Source organism: Epinephelus moara, chromosome 23 (genome assembly GCF_006386435.1).
Source record: "Epinephelus moara isolate mb chromosome 23, YSFRI_EMoa_1.0, whole genome shotgun sequence".
Taxonomy (NCBI): Eukaryota; Metazoa; Chordata; class Actinopteri; order Perciformes; family Serranidae; genus Epinephelus; species Epinephelus moara.
In genome coordinates this window covers 30666124-30686114 of record NC_065528.1, presented here as the reverse complement: position 1 = coordinate 30686114, position 19991 = coordinate 30666124, and the positions used below count along the sequence as shown (strand labels likewise).

The 19991-nt window shown below is 41.6% G+C and overlaps 2 protein-coding genes across 38 annotated transcripts in view; one reads left to right on the top strand and one right to left on the bottom strand.

Annotated features, from left to right (window-relative positions):
* The window catches only part of celf2 (cugbp, Elav-like family member 2), a 321704-nt gene that overhangs the window by 67350 nt on the left and 234363 nt on the right, over window positions 1-19991 (bottom strand). For all 37 annotated transcript variants that reach the window (XM_050036317.1, XM_050036312.1, XM_050036313.1 and 34 more), the window contains one exon: window positions 8786-8834. In XM_050036317.1, coding sequence (XP_049892274.1) covers window positions 8786-8834 — 49 coding nt within the window. The remainder of the gene's footprint in view (window positions 1-8785; window positions 8835-19991) is intronic.
* The window catches only part of abcc9 (ATP-binding cassette, sub-family C (CFTR/MRP), member 9), a 555625-nt gene that overhangs the window by 362653 nt on the left and 172981 nt on the right, over window positions 1-19991 (top strand). The window lies entirely within an intron of this gene.

The window sequence follows — 19991 nt, the reverse complement described above, 5'->3', positions numbered from 1 at the left end:
GCGGTGCTGAACGGCTCCCGGCAGGCGTATTTCTGCCTTGATGGTGCGCCGCGACCGGCTCTGGGTCAGCTGGGAAAGGCTTGAGGCGAAGCAGGCTCACGGCTTATGTGTTTGTCACTTTCTTTTTCATTTTAACCCACACCATGATCTTTTCCTAACCCTAACCAAGTGGTGCCTAAACCTAACCAGACCTTAACCACAGGACATCATGATGATTTCGGAACAACGGGACTTTGGAACAATAGGTTTAATATGGTCGGAACAATGGGCAGACCCCAAAAAAGCCGAGTGTTGTTCCTGTAGGCTACAGCAACACTAAACCCCTGAGCTGCATATTAGGCCTACTAGTTACTACTTACGTTTTTAAAGTGATTTCCCAAATTTGTTGTTGAGTTGTGATATGCCAATTGTTTTTGGTAAATCTGGCACTCTGCTCTCTGGGGGTTGTCAGGGCATATTTTAAAGTGCAACCACACATCTGATGACCTCTTGGATATGTCTGCCAGCTCTGAGTGCGCTCGTTGTCAGTATCGGACTGGTGGGGTTAGTGTTGCGTTTAAGGCCTCCCCCCCAAAAAACGGGAAAAAAAAGCGCTGAAGCTTCGAATTTTTTTTTCACAATTGAATCCCGTGCCATCGAATGAAGCTTCGAAGCTTCGAATTTTTTGGGTCAGCCCTACTAGGTACCATGTCTGAAGGGTTACTTTCGATTCCGAAGGTACCATACCGAAAGTGTTTGGATCTCAAAAAGCCCAATCAACTGATGGAGCAGCTGATTAATCACATGATTCCTTTCCATGCAACCTATTGGAAAATCTCATTCAGAGAAACACCAGTGTGCATATTCACTGGGCCGCATACCCCGGAAGTAAACCTGGACACTAGAAACTTTTTTGGTGTATGCACCAGGAGAGCAACTCCTTTGGAATGAATGGGCACCGTCTTGGCATGCCGTATCTAGTTATCAATAAAATCTATGGTCGGCCCACCCTTCCAACAAGTTTAATAAAAACTGGGCCAGTAGTTTCTTCCGTAATGCTGCTGACAAACAAACTATCTGAAAACATAACCTCCTTGGCGGAGGTCATACGAGGATAAACTGAAAAATCGGGAAGGAGAAAGAGAAATCGGCGAGAACAAAGAAAAAATTAAACAGCAGAAAAGGAAAAAGTCAGACAAAGATAAAACACAGAACCCCAGAAATGTGGAAAATGGAACGAGACAGAACAAAACACCAATCAAAAGAAACAGTCAAAGAAAGAGAGGAAGAAAGAAGAAGAGACAGTGGGAGAGAGAAGAAGACAGACAGGGTTCATGTATTTCATCATGCCATCTGCGAGGCTCTGATCAATGTCTCATTATCACTTCAACACCGACTGCTTGCTGAGACTCTCCAGCTTGTCCTCTCTCACCCTCTTCCTCCCACCACCTCTCCTCCTCTTCCTCCTCCACCCTCCTTCCTTCTCCCTCATGGATTCCTCCTCTCTTCCTCCTTCGCTGACACAATCCCTCCTTCTCCGGTGCAATCTCGAGGAATGCGAGCCGGCTGCAGGTATCGGTGAGAAACTTGTGCTTGGGTGTGTGTGTGAGCGAGGTTAAGTCTGAATTAGGCTGCGAGCGAAATCCTCATCGCTTGCAGAAACAATATGTGTGTGTGTGTTTATGTGTTCCCACCACATTCAATGTAATGCTAATCCAATTCATTTTTAATGAGGAAACTGTCAGCTCTTACCGCGAGGCGAAAGAGATAAGCGGTCTGTTGCACTCTGGGAAATCAATAGCGCACTTGTTTATTTTGCTGTTTGAATTGTTTGTGTGTTTAAAAAACAAACCGTCGGGATACGCTGCCAAGATAAGTGTTGTTTCAAAAAGCTTTAACTCCTTTGTACACAGCGTGTGTGTGTGCGCGCATCACTCCAGAGGAAGATTACCACAAGTCTAACAGCAATGTAATTAATTTACTCTGTGTCGATAGAAAAGAAAGAGAGGAGATATCGTTACAATTGACTGTTTCTGTTTTTCGGACGAGGCGCGCAGGCAGGCAGGCGGGCGATAAGACTCATAAAGCCCGCTCTGGGATGATCTGGAGTCAGCTTTGCATTCTGGGATAAATTGGAGCTGAATTGGCTTCATGCTGAGATTCAACACATTAAGAGACACCAAAAAAAACTTTAAAGAAAAAAAAAACACGCTGCACAGGATTTACCAATAATGTTGTTATCTCTCTGTTCTAATGTACATCTCTCCATCTTTCTCTTCCTCCGTCTCCTCCACTGACTAAACTAATAAACCTTGAGCTGCCATTCGTCACTGTTACAGCGACTCTAACACTGGGTTTATTAAAGGTCATTACCATTAAGTGGATGGATATGTTTCGTATGGTCTGCTCTATATTTCACCATTCTGGCAGCGAGCAGTGGCTGCTTTATTAAGTTCCGCCATCGTTACCCCGATGGTTATGTCTTATAAAGTCGTATTTCGCCATATTTCAGTGGAGCGGATGATGGCTTTTATAAGGATTTCCTCCCCTGCCTTGCCGGATACTGTCGTTTTATTGTATCCCCCCACAGTGGACAGTGATATAGCAGGTGGCTTTATGGTGCTACTCCATCGTCTGTGTGTCAGCCAGAAGGACTCCTCTGTGATGTAAAGTTATGGCAAAGCTGCTGCTTTCAAAGGGGACCTATTACGCTCCTCTGTATTTTGTGTCTTATATATGGTGTTACAGTGAAGGATGTTCATATTAAACGTGGCCAAAAATGAGGCAAACGTATGTAGAAGTAATCCCTGTCAGCTAAAACCTGCTGAATACCGACATCCCCGTGTGCTGGATTTACTTTATATGGTCATCTGCTCCACGTACGTTATACTGCAAGTGCTTATATAACATAGCCCACACAGCTGCACGAGGCCCCGATCACACACAAAGTGTTTTAGCAGCTGGAGGCGGCTTTTTGTAATTGCATTTAATGAGAATGAAGCTTTTTGCGTTGCTACGTGTCTCATGTTTCTGTGTTCTAGGTGCCTGCCGTTTTTACCTGAGCGTTCTGAACTAAGTTGACAAAAAATTCAACTCAGCGCCCCACATCATCCCATTGTCCCATTGTAGACTTGGTTGCTGATGTTGTTAATTTCTCCCTGATTTCACATCATATTCCTGCTGGAACATGTCCATTTATGTTTTTAAACTTTTATTAGAGATTTTTCACAGTAGAAAGTGCCTCTGTTCTTTGTTACAGTCAGTCCCCTGCTGCAAGTACACCGCTAACGCTCATGTAGCTACATGCTAATGTCAGGTAAACATGTCGCCTAATCGTGGCTGCTGATGTTTGTTTCTTCCTGATTTTGGATCATATTCATGCTGGAACATATCTGGTTGTGTTTATAGGCTTTTATGTGTGATTTTTTTCACCTAAGTGCCATTATACCCCCTTACAATCATTTCCTGGCTGCAACTACACTGCTAACGTGCACGTAGCTACATGCTAACTTCAGGGAACCATGTCATTTTAGTTGCTGATGTTCTTAATTTCTCCCTGATTTCAGATCATATGCGTGTTTAGATGCTTTTATTGGTTATTTTTGGGGGTACAAAGTGCCACTTTTGACTATTTCAGGCATTCCCCATTGCAAGCACCATGCTAACACACATATAGCTACATGCTAACATTGTGGAAACATGTAATCCTGGTTACTGATGTTGCTGATTTCTCCCTGATTTCAGATTATATTCCAACTGGAAAATGTCCAGCTGTGTTTAGAAGTTTTTACTGTTGGTTTTTCACAGTCAAAAGGGCAACTATTCTCCATTACAGTCATTCCCCAGCTGCAAGTACACTGCTACATGTAGCTACAAGCTAATGTCAGGGAAACAGGTAATCTTGGATGTCTATGTTGATCAATTCTCTCCAGGTTTGGATGACATTCCCGCCGGAATATTTTCGCTTGTGTTTAAGCTTTTATTGGCAATTTTTCACAGTAAATGTTCCCCTACACACAGTCATTCTCTGGCTGCAGGTACACTGCTACATGTAGCTACATGCTAATGTCAGAGTAGACTGTGCTTGTTCAGGACGGCGGCTTCAAGAGACAGCGTCTGAGACAGAGGGTGAATTCAGTATGAGGCAGTATGAGGAAAATAAAGTGTTTTTGACCATTAAATGATGTAAACATGCTCCAGTGGAAACTCTAAAGTATAAACCTGAAAATGAGCATAACAGGTCCCCGTCAACACGCAGGGTTCCTGTAGGTGTCAGAAAAATACCTTTAAAAGTCCTCTTTTTTTTAAAACTACCTGCAACCAGATTTTAATGGTCACTTCATCCAATCATGGTTTTATCCGTTTTCATATTCTGCTCAATTACTCAGCTTTAAGGGTCAGTTCACCCAAATTGCAAAAACACACATTTTCTCACTTAGCCATGCAAATAATTTCAGTTTTATTTGCCAAAATTTTCAGATATCTGCTGCAGAGATTTCTTGAGCTCTGTCACGCTGAATGATCTGCAGACATCACTGACAACAATTTTAACTGGGGGAATATTTTTCCACCTGAGGTAAAAAACTATCAGCTGTGAGGTCTTGGGATTATAAGTAGGAATTTGCCTCTGGGGGGAAACATGTTGCTGTTGTGCTTTTATATATGTACTTTTTTCTTTTTAGTTTTTTTTGGGACATCACAAACAAACTAATTAATCTGCAGAACATTTGAGTGGCTGCAGGAGGCTCAGCAGCAAACATTTCAAAATATCATCCCATGAATGAAATACCAAGTGGGCCCACAAGGTCACCAGGACCCTGAACATGCAGGTTTGATTTGGTTCAGTATCAACAGCAATCTGCTGAAAGAGATTAAAAAACTGGTAACCAAGGATGGGTAAGCTTTTAAAACATCGATGTCCAGGGGCCTGTCATTTCATAATCTCACCACGCCTCAATAGCAGATAAAACCTAAACTAGAAACCTAAACTGTGCAGAGCAAAGAGAAAAAATACTTTGTGTTTTTACAATTTGGGTGAATTGACCCTCAAAATATGGCAACTGAGCAGAACCTTCAAACAGATACCAAATCAGAAGCACCATGCCCACAACGTTTCCTAGCCTCACCTGCTAAGCTGCCGCTATAATAACATTTCTGTTCGTTTCCAAACGCACCTCAACTAAATATCACTGAACATAATGAAGCTGACAAATCACACTGAGTGTTATTGCTGCATCAAAATGAAACCAATTAAAAACAGATTGGAATAATGGAGCAACGCATTCAGACCTTGTAAAAGTGTCTTTAAAGACACAATAAAATGAGAGAACTTATTTTTCCTGTGTCCCTGCATTAACTGCTTTTCTTTGTGTGTGTAAAATAAACCTTAAAAAACACACTTTCATCTTATTAATATGTTAGAATTGCTCTCCTTCCACTTCCTGTGAAACATTACAACATTTGTACTGACTCATCCTGCACTCGAGGGTGGATATATAAATTCCATCCAATCAGATACAAAGCCTCCCATCATATAAAACTACACTTGACTTCTTCAGCTCGTGGGTCGCAGCACTGTGGGCAGCCGTGAAGTCAGGGGGTTGGAGGTGTTTGTTTTAATGTATGCTGGAGAAAACCTTGCTTGTTATTCATTTCTCCCTCTCGTCATATAACGATACAGGTAAGAGAGGTGTGGGTGGATGGGTTGCGTACAGCTTCAGATCCCTGTGGTTCTCCAGAGACTCAGTGATTGAAAGGTCATGGCCACTTCAAAGCAATCACATGAAAATCCCTCCTTAAATCATGCCCTGCTCGCGCATTTCATTTCACTGTACAGATGGAGGAAGATGCTAAAGATGCTGTTTGCTAAAAATGATGAAAACTATCGATTTATGTCCTCAGTAGGAACCAATGGGTTTGGGACTGACTGCCTCAGACAGAACAGGAAAGCCCACCCAAAATCAAACTCAAAATCCCCCCATAATGACCTGTAGTGCTATTAATCGGCCAAAACATGATCGTTTTCCTGACCATGACCAAGCAGTTTTTGTGCCTAAACCTAACCACGTTAACCACTGCAATGTTGAAACGTAAAGTTTCAACGTACGTGCTACACAACAAGGTAAAAATTTTACAATTCAAATATTTATTCTTACAAATGGATTGAAGAGCTACAGGAAAACTGCTCGGATGTGTCTACATTGGTTGTTCTCTTAGAATGTGCGCTCCCTAGCCTGAGACAAAATTTGTCTCTGGACTGCATGTGCCAAAATATTCCAATATGTCCTTTTGAATAGTGCTGGACATTGAGGTTTCTGTTCACTCAAGCCACTCACGTTCCTTGGGCAACACATAACATTATGTCCCGCCATAAACTCTATCCTGATGGTGATGCCCCCACAGTGGAAGTCCCTCACGTCCAAGATATTTTATGGATCTAAAAAGCAGCTCCAAAATGGTACTGGCAAATTTCTGTTCTTTCTCAAGCCTGATTTATGGTCCTGCGGCGTACCTACGACGTACCTACGTCGTTGCCGTGACGCCGTCGTGAACCCTTCGAACTTCTCCGCCACTCCATTTCGTCGCGGTGCAATTCACCACCAGAGCAGTACGAGGCTGCGTTCCTTTCCTGAATGGTTATCATCGTCTCTAGTTGATTCTTTGTTTAGCTTCCGGCTTTTCCGGTCACAGAGAAATGAACGCGGAGCACGGACAGACGGCTCCGTCCGTATCCGTATTGAACGTTGAGCATAAATGGGCCTTAATAGTGCAACATCTACATCGCAACAGAAGATGTTTAAAGATGGCGGGGATGGCGCAATCTGGAAATACGGAACCGGAAATGTGTTGCTACCAAGCAAACCAATCACAGCCAGGTACAACAACAGGTACAACCAGGTACAATCATGGAATGGCGGCATCTGAGGTAGTGTTTGTGCCAAAACGACCTTTGTATAAATGTGACAGCTGGCAGGATTTGATCATGCTTAGCACGGGTGTGAAATTTTGACGAGGGTGATTTAAAAAGCACCTAGCAGTTAGCAGCTAACTCAAAGAAGAAGAACAGCATTAAAATGTCTGCTAATTGGGAAAACAATGAGGTGCGGGAGCTTCTTACCCCTCAGGCTGAGGACGAGATCGGCGGCTATATAATGTTGTAGAAGAAAGAAACTCAAAACACAGGATTGGACATTTGAGGGCTTACTCGTGAAAAAGCATCATCATCATCGTGACAATTTATGTTGTCTGACAAACAAGCAGTATCAGCTGACACACCTACAGCTTTCCAATACACATTAAAAGGTGTTTCCCGTCACTTAAGCTACTGTTTCCCTGTTATTCAGACAGCCAGTTTCAAGAAAAATTGCTTCTCCTCACGTAACCAAATTTGGCCAGAATCATGCCAGTTCATTTAGCTGAAGTCATGTCAGGATAATAAGTTTACCTCAGGTCATGTACACCATATATTTACATGATAAGAGTTTACACCAGGTCATCTACACTACATATTCACTATAATAAAAAAGTCCCACTAGAGGACGACACTATTGTGTTGAAAGTCACACCTGTCACGCCTCTTGTGCTTCCGTAAAGCCAGCATGCTGTCTAAAATGATACACTAGTGAAGCACGACGCCACTGTTGTTTGGCTTTGTGTAAAAATGCAATTTGAAGCATTTGAAAGTAGCACAAGAAAACAATGCCACTTTTTCGGCTATTACATCAGCGCACCGCTGAAGACAGAGGTGAACATCATGGTGGAAAGCCGGCTTATTTAGTCAAGTCATGTTAAGTTTGGCCATGTCATCGTAGGACTCCTGGTTCCGCCACAGTTCCTGTTCAAAAAAGGGGACTATTTTCAAGGTATTTCAGTACTTGACTTTTTCCCCTCAAAATTCAAGCACTTTAAAGACCCCATCTGAACCCAGCAACAAGGTCTGTGGATTATCTTGAGTAACTGGGTCATGACTTCTGGAAAGAGACATTGCTAAATGTTTATTTTTTTTTTGGCACTTTGAGCACCACAAGCCGAGTGTCATCTAGTTCCATTATACCAGAGAGACAGAAAGCATCTCTATGACCGGTATCTGAAACACTCGGCAACTCACACCAAGACAATCTAGACTGATAAATAGCACTACAGTTTGGCTGAACTGTCCCTTTAAGAGAAATATAGATTAATGCCAGCCTTATCCTTTAAAGACACTCTGATACTTCCTGTGGTGTATAGTGTCCAACAGCTTCCTTGTTAGAATGAGACGGAACGGAGCAAGAGGCTCAGTATAGGAAATCAATTCAGAACTGGATCTGCAATATGTAGTTTGGAAATGGGGTGATGTGAGGACGAGGTGTGTGACAGTGCTTGTGTGAGCTATATGCATAAAAGCGATTGTGTGTGTGTGTGTGTGTGTGTGTGTGCAGCGCGAGGAGAGTGTGTACAGCATGTTTGTATGAGCAGAGCAGCCACAGGGGAGAGAGGCTGGTTCACCACGAGGCCAAAACGATTCAACTTTCACTGACCTCCTTCTGAAGCACCTTAATAATTCATCACACATATAAGAATATATTTATATATATCAGCATTTCCCCCCCTCTCTCTATCCGTCCCTCTGTTCCTCTCTACGTCTCTCGCTCAATCTTTTCCCCCAGTCCCTCGTCCCGTCTGCCAGTCAAGCAGCGAGCGAACACACAGCTGAGACGGCTATTACCAAGCAAATTCAAAAAGGCTATTGATGCATGTGTGTGTGATATTGATGCGTCTGTCATCGTGTGTGTGTGTGTGTGTGTGTGGGTGGGTGGCCACTCACCGTTAGATTTCTCACTGTCTGCAGGTTTCATCTGAATAGGGTGGTGCATCTGTAGAGACAGAGGAGAAGGACAAAATATATTAAACACTGCACACAGACACACATGTACACAATCAGACGTTACACTCAATATATGTCGAAACTGTGGAAACCATCACATCCCTCCTTACGTACAGTAATCAGCAACATAATGAGGGGTGTTTTCCTTCCTTGAAATTTTCATAGATGAGGCTAAATTATAGACAGCGCAGTGCATGGATAATTCAGAGAGCATTTCCAAATGGTTCAAGGCGATTTTCCTACGTAGTTTGTGCAATTGAATCCTAAGCATTCACATCCAGAACGCCTGTTCTGTCAATCAAATGTATATCACACCTTGCAGTGCTGTACCTGGCTTCGTTCAGAAAAAGGAGGGCTTTCGAGTCAAAACAATCTCACAAGCAAAAGGACATATCTGAGAGCATGACGGGAGAAACTAGAAATACTGCCTCGCGGTTGTAGGCTTCTGCAAACCATGATAGTTGACAATGCTCCAAACACGGGTGTTGCAGCAAAGAAGCCACATATTCTAAAACATGGATGCTTCACACACATCTTCAACCCAGCAGCACGGAATATCAGAATATCTATACAATCAGTTTCAAGGTGGACGCTCAAGATTAGTGTCATCATTTTAGTATCTGACCAAATGTTTCCCGTTCTGTTCCTGAGATATGCCGTTGAGTAATGTGAGAAGTATACTTGCTGCAGACAACGCGTGTGCGTACGCATCATGGCTGCCATGCGTATATATATTCGTTTGGTGTGTAGGCCGCTCACTTTGACGCGAGGTAACGTGACGCGTTCGCGAAATGCAATATTGACATGAACACTAGAGGCGCTCGTGTGAAGTAGACCTCTAGAGATCATGAACGTGAGGTCGGGCCGCACATACCATCTCCAATGGCGGCGGACATGACGCCTTTTCCTCTGCTGAGATCTTAAAAGACATAAAATTATAATCTCTTCATCGAGAGTATCCATGTTTTTGTATAGCCTACTATATCCAGAAATACTGTGTCACCGCCTTCTTTGCTTTTCGCGACAAAAGTGTCTGAGTGCTGTGGTCTGCCCCTAGCGGAGACCACCAGTATCAGGCGTTTTGGCTGCGTCGACGAACGACCGTGCTGCAGCAAGTATACACACAGGCGCAGCACACTATGTACGCGTACGTACTTGTGTCCTAAGGGCCAGGAAATTCACATTTGTGTGAAATGTTGTCATAATTAGTCAACAAATACTTGAGTTATGGCTAAAAACATGTTTTGTGAGGTCACAGTGACCTTTGACCACCAAATCTTATCAGTTTATCTTTGAGTCCAAGTGGACGTTTGGGCCAAATTTGAAGAAATTCCCTGAAGGTGTTCTTAAGATATCACTTTCAGGAGAATGAGACTATCACAAGGTCACAGTGACCCTGACCTTTGACCACCAACATCTAATCAATTCATGGTTGAGTCAAAGTGGACATTTGTGCCAAATTTGAAATAATGCCATTACAGTGTTATCTAAATATCCCATTCAGGAGAATGAGACTGACGCAAGGTCACAGTGACTCTGAGTTTGACCACCAAATCTAAGCACTTCATAGTTGGGTCCAAGTGGATGTTTGTGCCATATTTGAAGGAAACTCCTCAAGGCCTTCTTAAAATATTGTGTTGACTAGAATGGGATGGATTTAATGATGTGGAAGGATGTAGATATGGACAACACGAAAACACAATTTAATTTACAGAAAAAAACATACATATTTTAGCCAAAATCATGATCTTTCCTAAAGCTAACCCGATAATTTTGGTGCATAAACCTAACAAAACTGCCACAGTTTCCCAATGCGAAAAAGTAGTTACTGGACATAACTCCAGTTCTATGAGTATGTGTTCCTGCAGTTGTCCCTCACTGGTCATATATGTTGTTTTGGGAGTCATTGGCAAATTACCTGCTCTGCTGTCTACTGTAAGATCTATTGCCTCATTCTCTGGATCTCAGTGGCTCTCATGTGACTCTTACTCACATTGGGCTCACATCTAAAGTGAATAAAATAGTAAAAAATAAACTATTCCACATTTTTCTAGGGAGCACCTGGAACTCCCTCAAGGACCTCTGGTTGAGAACCACTGCTGTATCTGGTCTTTTGTTACTCCCCATTTTCCCTTCATGAACTTGGGGCTGAAACAGAGGAGTAACCAAACCTCAGGACACTGAGGTGGTGGATGGGAAATTTACTGGTGCTCCCCCTCCTGAGGTTCAGCTATCCGCAATCCATCTCCAAGACCCATGTTACAAGTTATTAACATACTATATGGATCATTTACAAATGCAATCAATAAGTATTCTGATTGCACTGGATCTTAAGATATACATTTATATACAAACTGGTGCATCAGGTCAAGGGAAGCGATTCTGCTGTATGGGCTTCAGGTGATCATCGGCAGGTTTTTGTCAGGCTTGTTTGAGACAGCAGGAAGAGGTGTTAAATGACCTTTCAACTTGCCAGGCATGTTTTTCTTTACTTAATAATGTGACCAAACTGTACAGATGTTATTTAGACCTGACTGAGATTTGATCACAATGTGATCCAGACCAGTTTCAGATGTGGTCTGGCCGATCTGGAGGCATCCTGATTGCGATAAGCTCTGAGTGCATTTTACAAATTGCATTTATTTGCATTTCCCCCCACTCAGAGATAAGATACCCAGACACAGATTGCATGTTTATGCCAGGTGTAAATGGGGTCTAAATGCTCGCATTTACACTTGTCTTTTAGATACTGGATATCTCTCTGATGTGCCCAAGAAGCAGTTTAATGGAGCTGAATGATGGATGTGTTTTTAAGGTGGCGGGTCTTCTTTTATGGAAAACAAGAAAACACTTCACAGATGAGAGGGCTTTGTCACCTCTCTCCCTCTCCCCCCCTCCTTCAGTCTCTCCTCCTCTGTCCCTTTTTTATTCCCTCCATCTCTCTTTCCTTTATGGGAGATTATGTGGCTGTTTGATCTGCGGAGAGACGAATGACAGTGATTCTCCAAATCTAGCCCAGTATCAATCACACTCAGAGTCAAATACCAGCAGAGAGTGTGAGTGTGTGTGTGTGTGTCTGTGTCCGTACGAGTGTGTGTGCGCCCTGTCTTACCCATAACGCCCCTGGGCTCAGTCACGCTGTGACAGAAGGCTTTGATCTTCCAATTCTATCACACACCTTTATCCCAACTCTCTCCCTCTTGCTCTCTTCCTTATCATCCTCACTCTCTGCTTTTTTTCCCTGTCTCCCAGACCTGTCCCACACACACACACACACACACACACACACACACACACACACACACACACGCCTACTCAGTCTGCTGATTAGTTCCCAAACCTGCCTGATGGGGGCAGTCAACGGTGGAGAGGGAAGAAACAAAGACAGACAGGATGGAACATACACCTGCGTCCGATACTGCAGACCGAATGAACTCCCTCAAAATAGAACAAAGAGACAAACAACCAATCACTGCAGTTACGCAACAACCCTATCATGGAACCAGCCCAGTCACCAGGATGAAATGTTTCTGCAAACCATAGATATGTTACACTTGTATGTTTCAAACGACACAAAGTTCAGATTATATGTACATGAGCTGAGTTTCTCATCAGGAGGATGAGGGGATGGTTGACAGCAAGATGGCTACGAAGCAGCAGACCACTGTATTAGACTAATAAAGAAGATATTTCTAGCAAGAGTTTGGAACATTTCCAGCTGTGTTTGTAGCAACAAAAGTGTGTATTTTTTAAACACAGGTTTGGGACATTTCTTACCGTGTTTATAGTCGCAAAAGCGAATATATTTTACAAGAGACTGGGACATTTCTAGCTGTCATTGTAGCAACAAAAGTAGGCAATATTTAATGAGCATTCAGGACATTTCTAGCCATGTTTGTGGCCACACAAGCATGTATTTTTCAACAAGCGTTTGGGACATTTCTTGCAGTGTTTGTGGCGACAAAAGCGGGTGTTTTTTAATGAGTTTGGGACATTTCTAGCCATGTCTGTAGCAACAATAGAGAGGTTTCTTTTATGAGATTTCAGGATAATTCTGATCATTTTTGTAGCAACAAAAGCAGGCATTTTTGATATGAGTTTGGGACATTTCTAGTCGTGTTTGAAGCGACAAAAGTGGGTATTTTTTAATGAGAATTTGTGACATTTCTAGCCATGATTTTAGGAACAAATGCGGATATTTTAACAAGAGTTCGGGACATGTCTAGCCATGTTTGTAGTGACAAAAAGTGGGTGTTTTTCCACAAGCATTTGGGAAATTGCTAGCTGTGTTTGTAGTGGTTAAGTTTTAGGCGATAATAGCCATGTTTTTTTAAGTGACAAAAGTGGCTATTTTTTAACAAGAGTTGGGAACACGTTTGTACATGTTTGTAGTGACAGAAAGTGGGTATATTAATGAAAATAATTAACTGCTTTTTAACTATATTTCTAGCCATGGTTGCAGTGACAAAAGCAGTGTTGTTACTTGTTTGTATCAATGAAAAGCTGGTATATCAACGAAAATTAAGAACATTTCTAGCCATTGTTGTCGTGACAAAAGCTGATTTCTTTAGATGAGAGTTTGCAACATGGCTGGCAGTGTCTGTTGCTACAGATAGCAAGTATTTTAACAAGAGTTTGGGACATTTCTAGCCATGTTCGTAGTCACAAAAACAGGTACTTTTGAACTAGCGTTCCAGACCTGGTCAGCCGTGTTTATAGTGACAAAAAGTGAGTATTTTACAGAGAGTTTGGCGCATTCCTATCCGTGTTTGTAGCTAACAAATTGGGCAATTTAAGCCAAAACATGATGTTTTCCTACCTCTAACCAAGTGTTTGTATCTAAACCTAAATACAAGTTAACCACAGTGCTGGCACAGCATAACGTTTCAACAAAGTTCTGCTACAGATATGCTATGTATAAAAATATACAAATGTAACATATCCATGGTTTGTAGAAACGTGCAAAGACAAAATTTATTCTGGTGATTGTATTCATGGTCCATACTGAGACAAAACAGAATCAACTTTGTTGATGGCTGATGTAGTTTTTTAAGCAGCTTGGGCAGAAATGGCTGCACGATCGTGAAGAAAACTGAAGAGACTGAAAGAAAAAAGAAGGAAAGAAACTACAAATTGACAGTGTGATCATTCAACGCTTTGCCTGGCAGTTTGCCTTTTCATGCAAAGTTCAAAGAAAGAAAGAAAGAAAGAAAGAAAGAATAAAACTACAATACAAAACAGAGTGAGAATTACATGAGAAAATAAAAATGAAATTTAAATGAAATTCAGTGACGGTTGAATGCTTGTACTTTGCTGTGTGCACCGGAAGCCAATGTCTTCAGAAAGGACAAGAAAGACAGAAAGGAGGGAAAACAAGAAAAAAAATGACGATATAAAGACAAGGGAGAAGGAAAGGCATCGAAAATCTAAAGCAAAAGAAAAACAGAAAAAGGGAAAGGAGAAGAACAAAGAAAGAAATAACAGACAGCGACAGAGACATGGTGAGAGAAGGACTGTTTGAGAAAGACAAAGGATTAAAGGGAGGAAAAAGGATCAAGAGAGAAAGACAGACAGAAAGAAGGAAGAGGATCACAGACACTGGACCAACAGGAATAGTGGTGGCTAACCCTCTGGGCTGCAGTCTCAGTACAGTATCACTAACACAAGGACAGATGCCGGGACATGGATGAGGTGTTTGTGTGTGTGAAGACACATCAAAAGGAGGAAAGTCATGTCAAAGCGAACCTGGAAGTCACATCAAGTCAGTTCTCGTTAATCCATTTCAAAGTCTGTCCTCTAAAGGCAAGAAACAAAACAAAAAAACAAAAAAACAAAAGCCATGACAGCATCTGCTGTGCTGCCGTCATTTACTCCAGAAAAACACAGCCAAAAGCTTTCACGTGCACACACACACACACACACACACACACACACACACCTATACAACACGTACACAAACACAAACAGCACACACACTCACACAGGTACAAAAGCTCTGTCTGCCTTTTCGGGCGTCTCCTCCTCAGGTCTGTCTACCCAGAATGCCCGGCGGGTGGCGGCGCTGTCGACATGTTTGATCTCGGAGAGCCCCCGTTGAGACTCACAACAGCAAGGCTCTCCTCCGCTATCCCACAATTCCACAGTGCTGTTTCTTCTTGCCTGGCAGGCCCGCAGCCGCAGTCTGCCATTCATTATGCGCTCAGCAGGAGCCAGGCACAACTACTAAGTCCTCGCCGCGCTCAGGCTCGTAAAAAGCACAGAGAACCAAAAACTTGACGACGTAAAGCCATGTGTGCAGCCGGAACGATGCTGCGCTGGCATTTAGCTTTACAAATGTATCTGTCTAGACAGTAGGCTGCTTAATCTACCTCATGTTTACCTCGACATCCTATGTGGAAGTCAATTCTTCCTCCTGTCCTTTTCTCCTCTCTGCTCTGCTACAAATTGAGCCGGTGAATCTTTAATTGAAATTGTCTGAACGTGATTTAGAAAACGTGACATTTGAAAAAAGAACAGAGTACTTTACATGACAGCAGACAGAGTTAATGACACAAGGTTAAATTGTATGTAATTTCCCTGAAAACTAAAGCGGGTAATTTTAACGAGAGTTTGGGACATTATGAACCGTGATTAAAGCAACAGAAGGGAGTATTTTGAATGAGAGTTTGGGACACTTCTAGCTGTGTTTGTGGCAATAAAAGCAGGTATTTTTTAACAAGGGTTTTGGACATTATAAACCGAGATTATAGCAACAAAAGCAGGTATTTTTTGACAAGGTCTGGGACATTTCTAGCTGTGTGTGTAGCAGCAAACAGCAGGTATGTTTAACAAGAGTCTGGGACATTTCAAGCTTTTTTTGTAGTGACAAAAGCAGGTATTTCTTACGAAGAGTTTGGGACATTTCTAGCCATGTTTGTGGTGACAAAAGCAGGTATTTCTTAACAAGGGTTTTGGACATTATAAACCGAGATTATAGCAACAAAAGCAAGTATTTTTTGACATGGTTTGGGACATTTCTAGCTGTGTGTGTAGCAGCAAACAGCAGGTATTTTTAACAAGAGTTTGGGACATTTCAAGCTGTTTTTGTAGTGACAAAAGCAGGTATTTTTAATCAAGAGTTTGGGACATTGCTAGCTGTGTTTGTTGCAACAAAAAGCGAGTATTTTTCCCAAGCGTTCAGAACATTTCTAGCTGTGTTTTTAGCAAAAAAAGCAGGTATTTTTTTTAATCAAGACCTTGGGACAATTCTGTCATGTTTGCAGCAACATACGCTGGTATTTGTTAACATGAGTTTGGGACATTACTAGCTGTCTTTGTAGCAACAAAAGCTGCCTTCTTGCCGTCCTTGTAATGACAAAAAGCAGTTCTTTTTAATAAATGTTTGGGGCATTTCTAGCCGTGTTATAGCATTAAGCTTTACAAGTGTATACTTCTAGTCAGTAGGCTGCTTAATCTACTTCATATTTACCGTCTACATCCTATGTGAGAGTTAATTCTTCCTCCTGTCCTTTTCTCCTCCTCTCTGCTCTGCCACAAATTGAGCTGGTGAATCTTTAATTGAAACTGTCAGAACATAATTTACAAAACATGAGATTTAAAAAAAAGACTACTTTCCATGACAGCTGTACAGTTAATGACACAAAGTTAAATTAAATGTAATTTCCTTATGTTTGATTGTTACATTGCAAAAGTTTTCCTGAGGTTTAAGGGTTTTTTTATCTGCTTGTAATGCAACTGCAGTGCACTTCAACTAAAGTGTCACCGTTTGTTTTTAATCAGTTTTTTTAGAGCACTTGAATTGCCTTATTACAAACTGCAGAGTTCAGTTCTGATTGACTGAGTCACGCTGGGCACCGCTGTAAAACACATGATAAATGCACACCTTTGAAAATCGATTAACATTTAATTTACATATTAATGTGCAAACTGAAAGTCACCACTCACACCGCTAACAATGAGTTGCTAAGCCACCATGTTGTCCCACTGTTTAGGAACTGCAATGCTGGTAATAACAACTCCCTTTTTTTTGCTGCTCTACAATTACTGCGAAGCAATGTGTTACATTTATTAGGCTGCTATAAAATTGTTTAATTTATCTGGATTTATAGTTTGCTGAGCAGCAGCTACACAGGCTACATGATTGTTTGCTTATTCGTGTCTGAATCAAATTTAACTTAATGACTTCATTTATCTTACACGGGGGGAAATTCTCATTTTGTTCAAGTTCTTAGAGGTCTGAAGTGGAGCTCTTCCTCCTCACTGAGAGCTTTGTAATGTCTTCATCATTAGATGGTGACTCATACTTGATATATTGGGACATTTAAAAGTGTTCCTCGTGTGTTTACTTGTATCTTGCTGCTGAAGAAGCTAAAACATAAGTTTAATTTGCTTATTCATTATTTGGATAGCATTAGAATGTGCAGCCTTCATCATATGCCAGTGCTATGTAAAGGTAAATAGATTAGACTGATCTTTTCAGCCATTACGGCCATATTTGTCAGTCCAACAATGTAATAAAGCTCCAGAGACTTCAATTTCAAGTGCCAGAATACACGTTGGCATTGTACCTTTCTGCAAACCACAGATATTTAACATTTTTACATTATGTAGCGATATCTTGAAACTTTACGTTCCTTTACATTTCAACAATGCTGTGTGGTTATGTTTAGGCACAAAATTCTCTTGGTTATGGTTAAAATACCCAGCTTTATAGATATATATGATACTTATGAAGGGTACAAATGTAACATCTGTGTTACTGTATTACTCTCTGTACATCTGTAGGTTGCATAAATGTGATGCCAACAATTTCTTCTGGCGAATGGGCTGAGATATTAAGTCCAAGTTTGTCTCAATGGATAAAAATCCAAAGTAATGTATTTGTTTTAATTTAGGAAAAACACCACCACATGTGGGGGCTAAAATGATTAGTTGTGGTCTTCGAGACCTAATTCGATTAAAATATTGACTGAAAACCTGAGGAACATATGGCTAACATGCTAGCAAACAGTTGCCTACATATCCTACAGGCACACAGAAACATTAGCATTCATTTAGCAACTTTAAATCCAATACTCAGTCTCCTTTAAGCTCTGTTTTTGGTCTCCACCAAATCCCGAGAAACACATTAGCCTCTTTAAGGTGCTAAATGTTTCACATTCTTCACCTGCTAGTCGCCAACTGTCTGTCTGCTGTTTGGTGCTGGGAAAGGAGCAAACAGAGGCTTTACTAGAGCTTGTTTGCTAAAAACAAAAGGTTGATAAGAGACTAAATCAGGGGCGTAATTTACAGGGGGAACACAGGGGACCCCTGCTCTCAGAGGACAGCAGCCTATAGGACCCTTCCACTTCTTTACAGTCAGAAAACTAACTTTTCACTAAAAAGAAAACAACAGGAGAAACTGTGCACAGTATTGTGTAATTCTGAGGAAATGGAAGTTGGAATGGTGTTTGCATATTAACTGTAGCAAATAACAAAAAATCTGTGTAAAATCTTTAAAAGTAGCACCAGTACTATGACAGTGAAGCTCAAAAAGAGAAAAGTATACAAGAGATAAAAAAAAACTATTTATTTCACACTTTGACATCTTAATATGAAAAAAAAGTGTTTTACTCCTCATTTCACACATCTTGCTTTATTGCACCACTCTGCCCTGAACCCTGCCAACATGTAGGGGTGCCACTAATGACTGTTTTCATTATCGGTTATTCTGCAGATCATTTTCTCAAACAATCGATTTATCGTTTGGTCAAATAAATTGTCAGAAAACGTGAGAGAAATGTAAAAAAAAAAAAGTCCATCGCAGTTGCATGAAAACAGCATTTTCTGCCATTTTTGCTTGAAAAAAATTACTTTAACCATTAATTGATTATCAAAATAATCACCTGATCAATTAGTCGACTAATTGTCGCAGCTCTAACCAACTTACCATCAAATATTACCTAAAGTAAGAGTAACTTTCTTTTAAAATGGCGTCTGCCTATGACAGCCTTGTATTTAAAAGCCTCTAGGCTCTGGTTTTATAATTAATACATATTTTAATATTCATATTTGTTTGAGGTGTAGGGCAGATATCAGGGCACTATTTTCACTTTTAATCACCTTTCTACTGTGTTTTACTGAATAAAATATTTTTATTACGACTAAAAAACATGGTTGTGTTTTCTTTTACCTTGGGCAGGGGTATCTAAAAAATTAAACCCCCCCCCACCTTTGAAATCAAAATTCTGCCAGGACTGAATAATACAATAAATGTGCTGCAAAACCAAAGCAATGAGGTAAAGCAGGTTAAAAGAGCTGGTGGGTACTCTGTGGGTGTGTCACTCCATTTCACACAGTCATCTGAGTCCCCATTAAAATAAAAATATTGAGTAATTGAGCTTTAATTTGTCTGCGAGCATGACAAGTCAAAATTGTCGCTATGCAAGATTAGCTTATCCAATCACCAGAGGATATTTATCTCAGTGAAAAGCCAGATGAGTGAAGCCATAAGGTCCACATTACACCAGAGGGATCAGAGTGCAGCAGGGGCAGCCAGGATGGATTTTACGACCTTCCAGTTATGGGACAGTCTCTTTAATCACCCGTCCTTCCTGGCTGAGGCGAGGTGTCTATCTGCCAGACTAGCTGACACCCACTCACCCTCCCTCTTTTCCTTTCAACTTTTTATCTTTATATCCTCATCGTGTTCAGAGACTTAGCGGACAGAGACTTAGCGGACAACATCTCCGGCAATCAGGCGATCTATGCGCGTTAAGGTTCCCCCTTTAAACAGTCCCTCCTGTTGCAACGAGTCCAGGAAACTCTACACTTCCGAAATGTTAACTGCTCCTGGGTTAAGGTTATCCCCCGCCGCCTCCTCCCGCCCGCCAGCGTCTTCCAGAAATGCCCCCATGCTCAAAAGTTCAGGGGTCGACTTCTCCTGGAGCCAGAGGACTAACTTGAGGCTCACGCTGGGAATAGGATGAGTGTGTGTCGTGTTAGGAGTGTGTATGTGGAGAGTGTGTGTGTGTGTGCCCTTTGCCGGCAGTTGGCACCTTCAAAGCAACAGCAAACTTCACATGACCAGAGTGTGTGTGCCAAAAACTGGGGAGTGCACATACTGTATGGCACCAAACACCGTCCTCTCTCCCTCTCTCTGTCTGGG